A 16175-nucleotide genomic window follows, 5' to 3' on the forward strand; every position below is an offset into this window, starting at 1 on the left:
GCCATGTGGGAGCAGCTGGGGGGCACTTTCCCTGACGCTGGAGTGCAGGCTCGGGAGGCGGGATGCGAGCCGCACGCTGGCTTGAGGTTCCCTAGTAGCCTCGTGAGGACTCGTGTTCGCCTCGTGTCTGTAACCCAGTACACCTGAGTGTTGTGGTTTTAATGTGTAAGTGACACAGGAATTGCAGACAGGATTGCCTTCACTGGCTTCTCCTCTGTTTGCCACGTAGCGTGGATCTTACACTCAGCACATTTCTGCTCAGAGCAGCCACGTTTCAGCTGCCCACCGAGAGACACGTGAGCCGTGGCCCTGAGTGGGACAGCCAGGTCGCCCTGATACAGACCGGGGAGCAGTGTTGCTTGGGCTGTGTGTGCCGGTGGGCCTTGGGGGGCACCTGTGAGGACGTCCTGTGGTGGAGGAAGCCCCTGGCAAGGGAGCAGGGAACAGGCAGGCCCTCCCTGCTGGGGTTTGCCCACCTCACGAGGCGGCCTCGGGAGGGACGCCCTTTGTCCGCTGGCTCTCCCGGGTCCTTGGATGCGGACTTACCCCCTCCCCCACCTGAGTGCTCTGGGTTGGGAAGGGGCGCTGGCCTTGCAGGAAATGGCCTGGCGAGTCACCATGAGTCTCTGCATCCATTTCCACACCCAGGTTTTCACGAAGCCTGGACTTGGGGTGAGAAGTGCACTTGTGTCCCCTCTGCGTTTGGGGGCCCCCGGCCCCTCCCCGCGGTGTCCTCTGCCTGAGGGCAGGCCAGATACTGCGAGGCTTTCAGAGACGAGGTTTCTTGCTGTGAACCTTCCTATCTGTGGCCTTCTGTTAGGAGGCATTCTCACTTGATTCCCGGTACTGGCATCTTGTTCTCGTGATTAGGCGGGTGCTTTAGGAGGAGGTTTGCCTGCGGAGCGAGGGGCGTCTCCTTGCCTGGCCTGCTGCCGAGTTTGTGTCCCAGCTCAGCCTGTGGGGGTTCTGTGGACTCGTTTAGTTCCTTAGCTGCCTCACTGATTGAAGGTAGTCTACTTTATACATTTTGTTGTTTGGCTGAAATTGAAATTTTGTTAAGGATTTTTTTGTAAATATACTCCAAACTGTGAATTACCTGTGAACTTTCTAGTCCAGTTTTAAAAGAGCCACATAACAACCTGGGACTGGGACTCCGGCTCAGACGCACGTGGCCCTGAGCGTCAGGACCTCCTTGCAGCCCTGTCTTCGCCTGGGCGCCTGGTCTCGGCGGGAGGGCTCAGTGGCCTCGGCGTGGCCCCGGCTCCCATGTCTGCCAGCGGCGGCCGGCCAGCAGGCGCCACGCGAGGTGGGGCCCTGGGGTCCCTGGTGAGGTGGTCTCAGGTTGGCGGTGCCCGTGTGGCGGCTGATGGCCGTGTCTCTGTCTCCAGTGGACAGGTTGCTGAACCCGGCCAACAGGGCCCACATGGTCCTAGAGGAGCAGCTGAGGGAGCTGCTGGACATGCTGGACCTCACGTGCGCCATGAAGTCCAGCGGGTCGCGGAGCAAGCGGGCCAAGCTGCTGAAGAAGGAGATCGCCGTCCTGCGGAGCAAGCTGAGCCAGCAGCACAGCCAGCCCCCAGCCGCGGAGTCAGGTACTGCAGGCCCGGAAGAGGACGGTGCTCCGCGGGGGCAGGAGGCTGCGGAGGAAGGTAAGCGCTTGGAGGTGCTCCGGGCCGAGGCCGGGGTGTCGTCCTGTCTGCGCCGCATTTGGCCACTTAAAAACGCTGGGGGTAAAGTGAGATCTGTTTCTCAAGCACGGTTCAGGTTATCCATAGCCTTGCAGGGCGGTAGGAGAGTGAGGGGCTGGTGTGCCGGGAGGCACGGCCGTGTGCCGGGGCAGAAACGTGGAGCGGAGTCTCCCAGCAGGTTCCCAGTGACCTGGCGAGGCTGCCCAGGGGAGGACTGTCTCAGCTCCTCTCCCAGGGTGTACACGGCGGCAGGGCCCTCCGACGGCCCCGTGCTCCTGTGGGTGGGACGCGTGCTGTGAGGGCCCTTCCCCGGGGACAGCCACGGGCTCAGCCTGGGCTCCTGGAGGTGCCCTTCGGGTGCCCTTCGGGCGGGTGGAGGGTCCCTGCCCTTCTCGCCTCACTTGAGAGGCAGCAGTACAGGCTGTGAGGTCAGGCGCTCTCCCTGCACGGCTCTTGGCAGCTGTGTGGTCTTTCTGGTTTTTTACCACTTTCCCTCAATGAGAACGACAAAGCGGTTAATCAAAGGACATAGAAAGCTGTTCTGCAGCTCACCCTTTGAACAGAACCGTGGTCTCTGCGGGTGAGAGCTGGCTTTGCGGGCCTGCCGTGTCCTGGCAGCGATGCCACGTCTCTCTCGGTGGTGGCCGTGAGCGGGTGGGCCGCGCTGGGCCCGTGGTGTCCTGCGGTCCAGCTGCCTGAGGAGCAGCGGGTAGGACCTGGATCCTCAAGCTTTCTCTGCTCGTAGGTGACTGTGTGGTGGGGTGGGTCCCCTCGTGATGCCCTCGCCTGGGTGGCCGTGCGCTCCGCTGCAGGCTTGAGCGTCTTTCCTCGGGGACGGGACTCACGCTTGGCCTGTAGAGTCCGGGGCCTCCGCCATCACCACACTGGCCCGGCCTGTGGGTTTGGTTCCGAGCAGCCCTTGCTCTCGGGGACCTTTGGCAGCTGGGTCCTGCTGGGCGCCCCGGCTCTGCTCTTCTGTGCCCTCGGGGTTCTCAGGACACAGGGTGGCCCTGGTCATTAGGACCTGGAGCGGGGGCCCCGTGGGGACGGTCTCCTCCCAGCCACTCCTGCTGCCCTCACTGCCCCTTGGGGTGAGGGCGTGTGTCTCCCTCCTTTTGCAAGAGTGAGTGAGGGGAGAACGGGGCACCAGCTTGGTTTTCCATCGGCAGAGCAGCTTCTCTGAGCTCTCCCGCTGTGCGGGAGTTCCCGCGGGCCCCTCATGCTGCTTCTGGGGCTGGGCCCACGTTAGAGGAAGCTGGCGCAGTGGTCTGAGCGGGGCGGGCTGGAAGGATGTTTTGGGAGGAGCGGTGTGGTGGAGGTGGCTGGCCGGCAGCGTGGGTGGGGGTGCCCCCTGTGAGGCCACAGACGGCAGCGCTGGGGGGCGTCTGTGGGAACAGTGGTTGGTGCAGCCCGCGGAGACGGCCGTGTGTGGAGGAGGGCAGGAACGTGCGTGGGGATGTGGTCTTGGGGCAGAGAGCAATGTCGTCAGCACTCCTGAAGGGCAGTGTTTCTAAGCATCTTAGTTGTGATTTGACGCTCAACGGGGTTTCCACTGGAAACCCTGACGAGGAGGAGACTCGGGGCAGGCTGGAGGGGCAGCGGCTGTGACCTCCCCGTGGTCAGAGGTGAGCCTTGCAGGCAGGGCTTCAGTTTCCAGGTTGGTTTCCTTGAGCAGTGGGGGCCCGAACAGTCAGGAGGGTGTGGCTGTGGGCCTGAGAGTCCGGAGGGGTGTCTGCCTCCCGCGGCCGCACTTCGGTCCAGTCTCAGGTTGAGGCTCTGTCTTCACTGCTCAGGACTGGGCCCTCTCCTTCCCCAGAGGGGAGGGGATGCCGGGCGCAGCACAGCTGAGGCTGGATGATGAGGTCACGCCTGAGTTGGGGGCGGGGGGTGCCCCGACTCCAGAGAGATGGTGGCACCGTGTCCAGTGAGGCACCAGGCTGGGTCCCTGGTCCATGTGTAGCTTTGGTTTGGAAGCCTCTCATGGGAGGTCAGGGCCCGGGGCGTGGGTGGTGGTGCGGGGTGGTCTGGGCAGGGCCCATGCTGATCTGCACGTTGTGAGTTCCCTTGAGTGGGACTCCAGATGCCAGGGTTCACGCTGACAAGTCCTGAGGCTCTGCGTTCGTCTATGCTGCGAACACATCATTCACTTCAGACGTTCCTGGAGCATTTCTCCCGAGGAGCTGGGTGGTGTGTTAGCAACCAGTGACCGCGGGGATGGTCAGTCTAATGTGTGGACCCGGAGGGCAGACCCCAGAGCCAGTGACCGTGGGGATGTGGGTCTAGTGTGTGGTCCCCGAGGGCAGACCCCAGAGCCAGTAACCATGGGGATGGTCAGTCTAATGTGTGGACCCCGAGGGCAGACCCCAGAGCCAGTGACCGTGGGGTTGTGGGTCTAGTGTGTGCACCCCGAGGGCAGACCCCAGGAGCCCTGGCTGGCACCTGCTCTGTGGGCCACTGGATGGCGGGCACTGTCCTGTCTGTTCCCGTTTGACGGATGAGAATACTGAGGCTTGGAGTCCGCGGCCCATGAGAGGCCTGCAGCTGGTGGCGGGGGGTGGTTTGCACTGGGTCACCTGAGCACCTTCTGCTGTGACCCCTGCCATCCGTGAGGCTGTGGAAGCTGGGACACATCTGTGAGCCGCCCTGGCAGATGCAGAGCCCTGAGCCGTAGCGTCATCTTCGGGAGGAGTAGTGAGGCGCCCCTCTGACGAGCCCACTGCGTGGCTGGTGCGGGCAGAGGGTGGGCACAGTGAGGGCCGTGGGCCACGGGGTTCACTGCCTGTGTGCCGGGGGCAGCTGCCCTGGCAGGCGCGCATCAGGCCTGGGATGGGGCCGCCGTCTTGGCCCGCTGCTGAGTGGGGCCCGGGAGGGGCATCCTCACGAAGGGCAGCTCCGGGGCAGCGCGGTCCCCTGCCGAGGCAGATGCCGGGATGCTGGTGGCAGCTCGCGTGTCAGGTCAGCACGAGAACCCCTGTGGGGCCCCGGGTCGGGGGGCGAGGAGGCCTCTCCAGGGAAGGAGGGGGGCCCGCTTCCGGGGAGTGGCCCGCGCTCACTCTGCCTGCCCCCAGCTCCCCCACGGGTCAGTGCTCCGCGTGGCAGCGGGTGGGCGCTCCGTCGCCAGCCGCCCGCCGTCAGCAGGGCGTGAGCCCTGCCAGCCACACACGTGTTTCCCATGTGCACGCGTGTTTGCTCTGGCGTTTGCTTTGGTCAAGGAAAGGCGGTCTCCTCGTTTTCTGAGCCGTGTCACAAGCCTTCACAGGCTTGAGTGGCGTCTGAAAGCTCTGGGCGGAGCCTGACCGCGGCCGCCCTCCTGGGGCCAAGCCTGGCTAGCCTATCTCACCATTAGTGGGGAGAAGTCACAAAATGTGCTTGGAGACATAAGTGAGCCTCAGAAGTTGTGTAGTTTTTCACTTTCCAAGTGACTTTGAGTTTGAAACGTTAACCTTGCATTGTTTCAGACAGCTCTGGGGAGGTTTGCAGGCTCGTCCAGCAGAGACGGCTGTGTGAGCGGACATGCTGCTTAGTCACTTGTTAGGTGTCGCATGTCTTGCCGCCAGCCTCGGCCTTGATGGAGGGAAACCTCAGTGGCTCATCCCAGAGGACGTGCCCACCCCGTCCTCCAAGGACGGGTCTCTCCAGCTCCCCAGGGCCCAGGGCTAATGCACTGGCTCTCAGGCTTCTTGTTTTTTTGTAATTTGTAAAAGTGTCTCTAACGAGGCTAAGATAGTCTTTGTCCAAAGATTGTGTTTTTATCTTTCAAGTCAGATTTAAAATGACGAACTTGGATTATAATGTTTCTGAAGGTGGCACGGTCTGAGAACCGATGGGGGGTTTTCTGGAGCGTTCTCAGCCACTCACCGCTCCCTGTTCTTGACGTTGACGTAGAATGCCCTGGTCAGAAACCAGATTCACACGCTTGTTTCCTTCTGTCTGCTAACCTTGTGGACCAGGTCAGGACTGTGGGGATGCCCGCTTAGACCCCCTTAGTTACCTGGCATATTTTTCTTCCTCAAGGTAAGTGAATGTCGGTTGCAGCGACTGTCATGAACTCGAATGATGTCTTGGGCTGGCGCATGTGCGGAGGTCTCAGGGAGCCTCTGGGCCCTGGGTGCAGGCGCCGGCCGGGCGTCAGGGACGCGCGCAGTGTGAGCGCGGCTGCTTGTAGACAGTTATGTGTGATGCTGTGTTTCCTTGATTGAATTAGTATTTTGGTGGACTTCACAATTACAGTAAGTTTTATGATAGCTTTGATAATTATCAGCTTTCAAAAATCACTTTATTTATAATTTTTTCAGGAGATAAATCTCCCCCTAAACTTGAACCATCAGATGCATTACCTCTTCCTTCAAACTCGGAGCCTAACTCAGAACCACCAACCCTCAACCCAGTAGAACTCCACCCAGAGCAGAGTAAACTGCCCAAAAGAGTCACATTTGGTAATGAGTCACATAGCACTTGCACTCACAGCGCGCTGCTAAGCGGACACTCTCCAGAGCCCACCCTCGCCCGTAGTGGCGCTGCGCCGGGGGCGGAGCCATCGAGCGATGTAAACAGACGCACCTCTGTTCTCTTCTGCAAATCGAAAAGTGTAAGCCCCCCAAAGTCTGCCAAGAACACTGAAACCCAGCCAACTTCTCCTCAGCTAGGGACCAAAACCTTTTTGTCTGTAGTCCTTCCGAGGTTGGAGACTCTTCTGCAGCCAAGAAAAAGGTCGCGAAGCACCTGCGGCGACTCTGAGGTGGAGGAGGGGTCCCCGGGAAAGCGCCTGGACACAGGTAAATCACGCTGCCCGTGTGCTCCCAGTCTCGGGCAGAGTCGGGCGGGGGGGTGGGTGCCTCCAGGGCCGGTGTGCGGCCTTTGTGGTCCACGTGAGGAGACAGACGCTGTTTCTCTTTGAAAAGCGCCCAGTTGCAGGCCTGAGGTGGTGCCACATCAGGGTGGCCGAGGGCCGGGGTCGGCTTGGCCTGGGGGCCCTGCTGGTCCCTTCCCGGGAGGCCCCCGACTGGTGGGTGTGTGGGTGCGGGCGGCGGGCCCCGCTTCTGAAGCCTGCGGGCCCGGGTGGACGCGGCGTGCCGTCCGCCTGCTGTCACTGTGCTGCGTGGCGTGGTTGATTCCCGTGTGCTGAGCTGTCTGCTGCTGAGACAGCCTGACGTGCTGCTGGCTACCACGAAGGTCTCAGGGCCGAGGTCTGTCTGATGGACTCACATCCGCGTGCCTGCACTCCTCAGGGGTCCCCCAGGCTGTGTTTACACCGGGCGCCTGGGCTCTCCTGCGCTCAGCCTGTTTGCGGCCCTCCCGGCGGGGGCGCGGGGCTTCCGTGTTGGTGAATTAGCCGTCGGTCACCCTCGCGTCCCCTCCACGGTGGCTGTGCTGTGGGGTCTCTGGAGGCGTGCTGGCCGTGGATCGGAGCCGTGGCGTGAGCTGTCGGTGCGTCGGTCACAGCCACGCGGAGAAGTGCGTCCTCCCCTCTGCTGCTTGGATTTGAGTCGCGGGTCCGCGGGGTGGGCGAGCGCTCGGCTTTCACGGAGGTGTGTCTCCTGCACCTTGACGGACAGACCAGTCTTCTTGTTGCCAGAGTGAACTTGTGCACGTTAACTAGTTTTATTAGATAATACACTTTCCAGTAAGTACAGTGGTTTTATTTTGATGGGTTGATATCAAGTTGGTAATTTTTGGTAACTTGTTAGAGTTCTGTGGGCTGCGTGAGTGTCCAGGATACAGGTTCAGATGGGTCCCTTCATGGCAGGGGCCTTTCTCAGCTAGGCTTAGTGGGAGACTCTCAGCTTGGTGTTATGTTGCTGGGATTCTCCTTGCAGTTCCCCCGCTGCCGGGAGGCGAGTCAGACAGCGCCCTGTGGTTGGGGCCCTGGCGAAGCTGGGGGCGGGACTGCCAGGTCCTGAGTGCCCTAAGCGTCCGAGCCTCGGACCTGTGGCCTTGTGGGTCTCTGGCTGCTGGACTTTTGGGGCCTCTGGGCTCCCTCCGCAGAGGTCTCTGTAGAAACCACGTCGCTCCTTTGCTGCCAGCCCTGAGCCAAGGATGCTGTAGGTTTTCAGGGGTGGTGGCAACTCTGGAAGGTGGTTCCGGAGGCCTTGCGAGTTGGCTGGGCACGTCAGAGGTGCCCACCATGCGGCCTGGCTCAGGCAGAGCCCTTTCTTCCTCTCCAGACAGCGGCGTTTTCTGTCTTCCGTGCGCGGTTTGGCACCGACGGGCATGGCCCCTGGCCCCGGCGTGGCCTTGCCCGGGCGTCTGGCGGGCTCCGTGGCCCCAAGCCACAGACTTCATGGTCTCGGGACGTGGGCATTCCCAGCCTTCTGCTTTTCCCAGAGAGCCATCTGTGTGCCTCGTAGGAAGTCCTCGGTGTCCACTGCGTGTGGCAAGGCCTCCCTTCTTCCGGGCATGTGGGCCTCTTGTTGGAGGTGCCCCTGGGGGTCATCGCGCTGGCTGTTGCTCCCGGAGCCGCATCTCCGGGGCCCGCGCTGTCTGCCCGCCGAGTCTTGGCCCGGGCCGGGCTCCGTGTTGCCGCCCGGCCTCTCGCGACACCTGCTGCGTGGCTCCCGGTGTGCGCGCTGCTCAGGGCGGAGTCTGGTGTGCGGGGCCTTCAGTCAGACTAAACGGCTTTTTCGCTGTCTTCCAGGTTCTCATTTTAACTACTAACATGCGGGGTAGTTCACTCTTTGGACCCTAGTTGTTCTCTCTTGCTCACCTTGGACTGGAGAAGGCGGAAGGACCCTGCATCCTTGCATGTCGCCCAGTCCTTGTGGATGGCTTTGGAAGCGCCACACAAAACCCACACGCGGCCCTGGAGGAGCCGGGCCGCCCGCCCTGCCCGCCCGCAGGCGCTCAAGCTGGCTGAGACGTCGCGTGGCCTCCCTGCGCACGGGCTGCCTGTGCAGACGCTCGGGCCGAGGTGCCCGCGGAGCCGCTGCCTCCACAGACGACTGCCGTGGACAGAGACCTGGCCTGCCCTCGGCCGGCACCGGACCGGCTGAGAGGACCGGGGCGGAGCTGGGGCTGGGCTCGGGAAGGACCGCGCGGCCACCCCGCCCTGGCCCACGTGCGCCGGCACCGTCCGCCCTGGCTGTCTGCTGTTAGCGCTGGCCTCCTGGCTTCTGCTGCCCCCTTGCTTCTCCTCCGGCTCCTTGCTCAGCCCCCGGTCTCCAGGTGGTACGACTCTGTCTCTGTCACCACGCCGAGTGCCTGCTGCCGGGAGCGGACGGCCTGTCCCCGGGCCTGGGGGCATCCCCTGCCGGGGCCCGCCGGCCTTCCTGCTGCTGCGTCTTCTTGGAGCCGGTCTGGGCACGAGCAGGGCATCAGGATCCGACTTGCTGTGCATCTGTGTTTTCATTGAAAGGTGGAGAAACCCCCAAAATGCAATTCCATTGCCAACACTAAAAATAAAAACTTGTAACCAAAATACCCAGCACTTGACACCGCTGCTCCGAGAGGCTGGCTGCGGCCCCGTGCCCGGGGCGCCCTGCGTGTGGGCAGCGGGCGTGGCAGGTGGAGCTTGGCGCCCAGCACGCCTGCCGGAGCACCTGGAGGCCTCCTGTTCCCATGGAGCGAGGGTTCAGGATGGTCGCTGTGCCCCCGCTGACCGGCGTCTCCAGTTGGGCCAGGGCTCCCCACTCGGCCTGTCCGTTTTTGGGGCGGAGAAGGGGGTTTGAGATCCTGGGTGCCTGTCATCTGGGGCATTGGCTCTGATTCCCAGGGACCCTGGGGGCTTTGGCCTGTCCCCGAAGCCACCTCTGACTGGGCCCTGACCTGACTGCTGGTGTCTCAGAGGGACCCTGTGTGGGCGCCTGCCGTGTCACTTCCGCCCCTGCGAGGTCTCTGGGCCGCGTGGGGCAGCCTGCGGAGCCTGGCCCTGCTCCAGCCACGCGGCCTCGTGCCCTTGGGCTTGTCTGCTGCTCAGCGGGCAGCGTGTGGAAGACGGTGTGGCTTGCTCGCTGCCCTGGGCGGGGGAGGCGTGCATGTGCCCGTGCCTCCCAGCGGGGCCGCCCCCTCTGGTGTCACTTGTCACCGCATGCACGCGGGCAGGGCGGTCAGCGCCGTCTCCCCGGGATGTGCTCGGTGTCCTGGGGCTGGGTCCGTCTCCCCGCTTTCCCGCCCTCGGGAGACCTGGCCTTCCTGGCTGCTGTCTCCCGCTGTGCGCTGGGGCTGTGGACGGCAGGCCCCACTCACCCCTTGCCAAGCCCTTCCCAGGGGCCGGGTGCCTGTCAGGTGGTGAGGCTGCCCGTCACCCACTTGGGGTCCTCCTCCTGTCTGCCAGGAAAGGCAGCTGAGCAGCTCGGGGGGCGGGGGGAGGCGGCCCCCTGGCTCCGCTTCAGCAGCTCCACGGCTGAGCACCCTTGACCCTGGCCTGGCCCTGCGTCAGGGGCCGTCCGGGGGCCTCCCGGGGTGCGGGTGGGGTCTTGGAGCCCCCGCTGCACAGCTTGCGCCCAGGGACCTGGCCCCTGAGCTGAGACGAATGCTCGCTTTCTCAGGGTGGTTTGGTCCAGGTTCCAAAAATGAGTGTAACACCCTTGTCTCCTTGCGGTTACTACTTATAAATAAGACTTGGGTTGAAAAGAGAACGTGCTAGGCTTGGTGTAAGTCCGGCAGAGGGGCAGGCCGTCTGACTGGGTCACTGCGGGCGGGCCTTCGTTCTGTTGGGAGTGGAAAGCGTGCTCTGCTTCTGCATCTTTGCTGCTGTCTGGTAAAGGGTCTCCTCATCTCCCTTTATTTACAGAGAAGTATGTAGAGCAGATGAAAAAACTGGTAATCAGCCAACTCCTTCAAAACATTTTTAAAGAAATGGATTTTTAAGTTTTCGAAGTGTGAGGAGTGGGATTCTTCTGGGGGACGAGTCACGTCCCCCTTGCAGCCGTCGCCCAGAGGGTCTGGGCCGGGCCGGGCAGCGCCAGGCACCCTCAGGCTCCCGGCCCGTCGTGACCCGGCAGGTGGGGCTCAGTGCCCTCCCTCCCTCCTGCTGGCGTGGACTTCTGGGGGCAGGATCTGAGGTTGGCTTCCAGGGCCGCCTCGACCTACTGCGTGATGCTGTGGGCTTGTGGACCACTTGCTGTTGGGCCTCCTGGCCTCCTGTGTACTGTGGAAGGGTCGGTTTCAGTGGCTTCCGGACACAAGGGTCCCACATGGACCAGATGCTCATCTTGAGTCTCAGAGGCTCTGAAGGGCTGGGGACCCTGCTTGTGCTTTGTTTTGGAAGAAGGTTTTCCTTCGCTGGGGATGTGCAGATCCCCTGGAAGCCTCCGCCGTCCCCTCGCAGGCTCAGGGCCTTGGTTGGTGTGGCTGGAGCGACCAGGAAGGAATAGCCGGTGTCTCTCTTTGCCTTTGTGGGATCTGTGTTTCCACTCGGTTTCCCCTCTTCCGTGCGTCTGTCTGTCTCCACATACCGGGCACGCTGGGTGTGGGTTGCAGGGCATGTTTGTCTGCGTTGTCCCAATTTAGAGAGCTGGTGAGCTCAGGGCCACGTGCACGCCTGTTTTCCAGGTCTCACCAATGGCTTTGGGGCCGCGCGGGGCGAGCAGGAGCCGGAGCTGGGCGGCGCTCCAGGGAGGACCGCCGCGCCCCGCCGCCGCTGCGCCTCCGAGTCCAGCATCTCCTCCAGCAGCAGCCCGCTCTGCGACGCCAGGTGGGCCCCCGGGGTGTGCCTGCTCCCCGCCACCTGCGCTGTGGAGCTCACACGTGGGGAAGACATGGCGTGAGAGTTGAGCGCAGCTTGCGAACGTATCGGCCACGTCTGTGCGGGGCCTCTTCCCCCAGTCCTGGTCGGTCACGGTGATGGCCGGGAGTCCCTGCTGGTCCCGTGGTTAGGACCTGGCACTCTCACTGCCTGGCCCGGGCTGGTCCTTGGTTCGGAAACTGAGATCCCACGTGGTGGAGCCAAAAAAAAGTGGCTATAGCCCACACTGCCTCCCCTAAACACCCCCACGCCCTGCACCCCCATGCTCTGGGTGCTGACAGTCTGTCCGCTTCCCCCGAAGCTTCAGTGCTCCGAAGTGCGGCCGCGGCAAGCCGGCCCTGGTGCGCAGGCACACGCTGGAGGGCCGCAGCGAGCTGATCTCCTGCATCGAGAACGGGAACTATGCCAAGGCGGCGCGCATCGCCGCTGGTGAGTCCGCGCCTGCCAGCCCCGCGCGGAGGGGGAGGTGCCGGAACCCAGAGGCCTGGGTGGGGCTGCGGAGCGGGGAAGGGGCGCAGCTGCAGAGGCCCCCCGCCATCCAGACACCGCCCCGGGCCATCCATGTCCCCTGGGCTCCTGAGCCCTCAAGCTGGGCCGGTCCTGGTGCCCAGGGGATCTTAGGCGCAGCCCAGCGGGTCCTGAGGGCCCTGCCGTGACTCCCCTCTTCCCCACCTTTCTCCCCAGAGGTCGGTCAGAATAGCATGTGGATTTCCACCGACGCGGCCGCCTCCGTCCTCGAGCCCCTGAAGGTCGTGTGGGCCAAGTGCAGCGGCTACCCCTCGTACCCGGCCCTGGTGAGCGCGGGTGGGCGGGTTGCGGTGTGCAGGCGCTGAGCCTTGGGGCTGTGTCTCCCTGTTGCCGGGCCTGGGGCCACCCCAGTACCTCTGGGACACGTGTCCCGGGAGACCCCGTGCGGTGTCGGGGTGTCAGAGTCGGGGTCTCAGAGTGTTGGGGAGTCGGGGTGTCGGGGCCTCAGGGAGTCAGGGTGTGGGTCTCAGAGTTGGGATCGGGGTGTCGGGGTCTCGGGGTCGGGGTGTGGCTGGCGTCCCTTCCCGCCCAGCGCTCCTCTGTCTGCGGCCTGCGCCGTGACCTCGCGCCTTCCCTCTGCAGATCATCGACCCTAAGATGCCGCGCGTGCCCGGCCACCACAACGGGGTCACCATCCCGGCCCCGCCGCTGGACGTGCTGAAGATCGGGGAGCACATGCAGACGAAGGCCGACGAGAAGCTCTTCCTCGTGCTCTTCTTCGACAACAAGCGGAGCTGGTGAGCGCGGCCCCGCTGCGCGCGCGGGGCCCTGGGCCACCACTGCGGCGGGCGGGGCCCCCAGACCCTGTCTCTGCAAAGGCTGCTCCCGCCGAGGCCGCATGGCCTTCCGGCTCCAGGCTCCTCCGCAGCCCCCACCCCGAGGCCCGTCTGAGGCCAGACCACCCTGTGCGCGGGGGCCAGCGGTCCCCAGGTGGTGGCGGCGTGCTGCTGACCCTGCGTCCCCCAGCCGCCGCCCCTGCTGGGTTCCGCTGGGCAGCCCTGACCTCCTCTGCCTGCTGGGGAGCGGTGTTGTGTGCCGTGTGCCTGGCGGTCGGGCGGGGGCGGTGGGTGGCCCCTGGCGGTCAGGCAGCGGCGGCGGGGGCCGGGTGTGTGAGGGGCCGGCGGGGGCCGGGTGTGTGCGGGGTTGGCGGGGGCCGGGTGTGTGCGGGGCCGGCGGGGCCGGCGGGGCCGGCGGGGGCCGGGTGTGTGCGGGGCCGGGTGTGTGCGGGGCCGGCGGGGGCCGGGTGGCTGGCGGGGGCTGGGTGTGTGTGGGGCCGGCGGGGGCCGGGGGCGCGCGGGGCCGGCGGGGGCCGGGCGTGTGCGCGGGGCCGGCGGGGGGCCGGGCGTGTGCGGGGGCCGGCGGGGGCCGGGTGGCCGGCGGGGGCCGGGGTGTGTGTGGGGCCGGCGGGGGCCGGGGGCGTGCGGGGCCGGCGGGGGCCGGGCGTGTGCGTGGGGCCGGCGCGGGCAGGTTGGCGTGGTCGGGGCTCACAGTCCATTTTCTTCCTTAAAGGCAGTGGCTTCCGAAGTCCAAGATGGTCCCTCTGGGTATCGACGAGACGATAGACAAGCTGAAGATGATGGAGGGCAGGAACTCGAGCATCCGCAAGGCCGTGCGGGTCGCCTTCGACCGCGCCATGAGCCACCTGAGCCGCGTGCACGGGGAGCCGGCCAGCGACCTCAGCGACATAGACTGAGTGCGGCCGCCGTGCGCAGTGCGCATGCTCACAGCCCCACGTAACTTACTCTGCGTCTTAGGTGTGGTTGAGTCCTTTCTCCAAGGAGGGCGAGGTTTTCTTTCCCGGTCGTCTATGACCCATCCCCGTCTGGGCGCCCTGACGGCGTGGGCGCGTCCCGGGCGCCGCTCCGCTCCGTGCCCCTCACAGGGCGCCGGGGGGCGCTGCTGCCGTCCTTTCTTCCATCTCTAGCTCTTTTTTTTTTTTTTTTAAGACTTTTGAATGTTTAATAATTTTGTAAATCATACTCTTTACACAGAGTACCACTTATTTAATAGACGGGATGTACATTTACAATGACAAATGTGTATTTTAAGAAAGAAAATGACATTATTTTGAATGGTACTTTGTGGAAAGAAGTGGAGAATAAATTTATGCCGCGTGCATCACTCGCAAATCACCAAAAACACTCCGCCGCCTCCGTGAGGGCCGGGCCGGGCCCCTTGGTCCTCTCCCGCCGCCTTGTCCACCTGCCAGCCTCCCACGGTGTGCCTCCCAGCGGATTATTTATTGTAGAAAGTGTATTCATTTGCTTTATAATGAAAAATAAATTTGCAGAAGTATATTGATATGCATTTTTATACAGGCACATAAAAATTCAACTTGCTTTGGGAGCAGGATGTTGGTTATTGTATAAATGACTCTGGCTGTGTGTGCTTTGATTTTGTAACTTGTAATCTTTTGTTTACAATGAGGGGCTTTCTGTAACTTGTTTTAATTTAGAACACTTTGGTAGCAATAGAAACTTTGGATACATTTTTGTATGGTACATGTGATGTATATAGAATTAGTACTTTATTTTTATTTTTAAGAGGTAAAAGCATTATGTTAGGGGAAAAGGTAGGGTGGGTTTCCAAAATTGCATTTTTTATATTAAAAAAAATAAAGTCAAGATTTGGATGGTGTGGCCCTCTCATTCCTGCCTCCCTAGAACGCCGAGCGGGCACGGGCCGGCAGCCCTCGGGGAGGGTGCCCCCGGCCTAGGCCTGCCCTTGGCCCGTGCCCCCCCTTCACCTCATAGTGTTCTGGGGTGTCGTTATTTATTATTTCACCTAATCATATTCTTTATTTTAAAATGTTAGTTTGAAATTTTAAATGTTTTTTTTCTTTTCAGTTTCCATTGTTTGTAACATTTCCATAGAAACTTGAAAATAAAACATCTTCCTTGGATAGCTCTGTCCCGTGTCTGACGGCCGCCTTCTCTCTGCTGGCATCCGGGGTCCTTGTGGATGGCCCGCTGGGACTGCCTCGCCGCCGGGCGGCCTTGGTCATGATCCGAGGCAGACGAGAGGGACAGAGCCCTCCCGCCCGGGGCCTGTGCTTGTGGGGGGTGGGGGGCTCCCGCACCCCTGCTCTGCCCCGTCTGGGGCTGGCCCTCACCTCCCGGGGCCGCCCGCTTGGCCCTGCCTGCGTGCAGCCTGCCCATCTGCCCAGGTTTTCGGTATTGGCACGGACGTTGGCATCGCCGCTCCTCACCCTGCCAGGAGTGCCCAGCCCGGCACCGGCTCCTCTGACGGAGGGCAGCCCCAGGGAGCCCCCGTCTCGGAAGCTCGGCCTGGCCCCTGGCCCTGGGCAGGGCCGTGGTGGGTGGGGCTGCTGGCGGACCCTGCCCGGGCCTGAGGGCGCCTGTGTCCTTAGCTTGGGTCGCGCCCCGAGGGCCCTGGGGCTCCAGGCTGCAGACGTGTTACAGTTGGGAGGATTTGTCCAAAGTCCAGTCTCGGGGGCCAGACTCCAGGCTGTGCCGCTCTCACTGCTTCCAGCTCGTCTTCCTTCCCCATCTCTGTGTCAGACATGAGTGCAGAGCCGGGTGGATGAGAGCTTGGAGCGGGTGCAGGGTGGTGTGTGCCCGCTGGGGGTGTTGGCCAGCTTGGGCACGCTGCTCACTGGGTCCTGCTCTTCGTCTCTTAGCAGGGTGGAACATCTCGTAGAGACTCTGAATTCTGTCCTTCGCAGGGCGGTTTAAAGTGGGGCCACCTGTGTTCGGGGTCTCGGCCCTGGGTCATGTGGAGGTGTCCTGGGCCCGGTGCAGACAGGGCCTTGGGTGGGCAGTGTGGGGGCTGGTGGAGGGGAGCAGGTTTTCCCAGGGGCTGTGTGGGGAGGGGCCGAGTCTCGGGGGACCGGCGTGTGGGGATCCGCAGGGGCGGCTGGGGGCCCTTGGACTGGTCTCGGGCCCTGCAGTTAACCCTGTGTGTTCCTGCTTGGGGCCCTGGCCCCACCACCTTGAGGCCACAGGGCCAGAGACTGGACACGGGTCTCCTGGTCCAGGTGGTGGAGCCTGAGCCCCCCAAGTGCGGCCCGGGCATCCAGCTCCCAGCCTGTCCTGGGGCATTCTGTGTTCAAGGCAGTGTAGACGGTGCTCGTTACAGGGCTGGGGCTCCTGACCTGTCCCCTCACAGGGTCCCCGATGGTGCGGCTCCCCCTCGGTCCCGTGGGCAGCACAGAAGCGGGCAGGGATCCTTGCGCCCCCCTTCACGCCCTCTGCGGGGCCCTCCATCCCAGATGTGTCTTCCTGGCCCCCTTCCAGGCCTGCTCTGTGGGTAGGGTG

At 63.2% G+C, this 16175-nt stretch overlaps 1 protein-coding gene across 6 annotated transcripts in view; it reads left to right on the plus strand.

Annotated features, from left to right (window-relative positions):
* The window catches only part of BRD1 (bromodomain containing 1), a 34692-nt gene extending 19892 nt beyond the window's left edge, over positions 1–14800 (plus strand). The window contains exons 7-13 of one of the 6 annotated variants that reach the window (XM_043881291.1): positions 1389–1649; positions 5984–6463; positions 11178–11319; positions 11672–11799; positions 12055–12164; positions 12481–12635; positions 13408–14800. In XM_043881291.1, the coding sequence (XP_043737226.1) occupies positions 1389–1649; positions 5984–6463; positions 11178–11319; positions 11672–11799; positions 12055–12164; positions 12481–12635; positions 13408–13591 (1460 nt within the window). In that variant the 3' untranslated portion in view covers positions 13592–14800. The other 5 variants (XM_043881292.1, XR_006336653.1, XM_043881293.1 and 2 more) reach the window with 5 other exon arrangements.
* Positions 14801–16175: the final 1375 nt, after the last annotated feature.

Source organism: Cervus elaphus, chromosome 22 (assembly GCF_910594005.1).
Source record: "Cervus elaphus chromosome 22, mCerEla1.1, whole genome shotgun sequence".
NCBI lineage: Eukaryota > Metazoa > Chordata > Mammalia > Artiodactyla > Cervidae > Cervus > Cervus elaphus.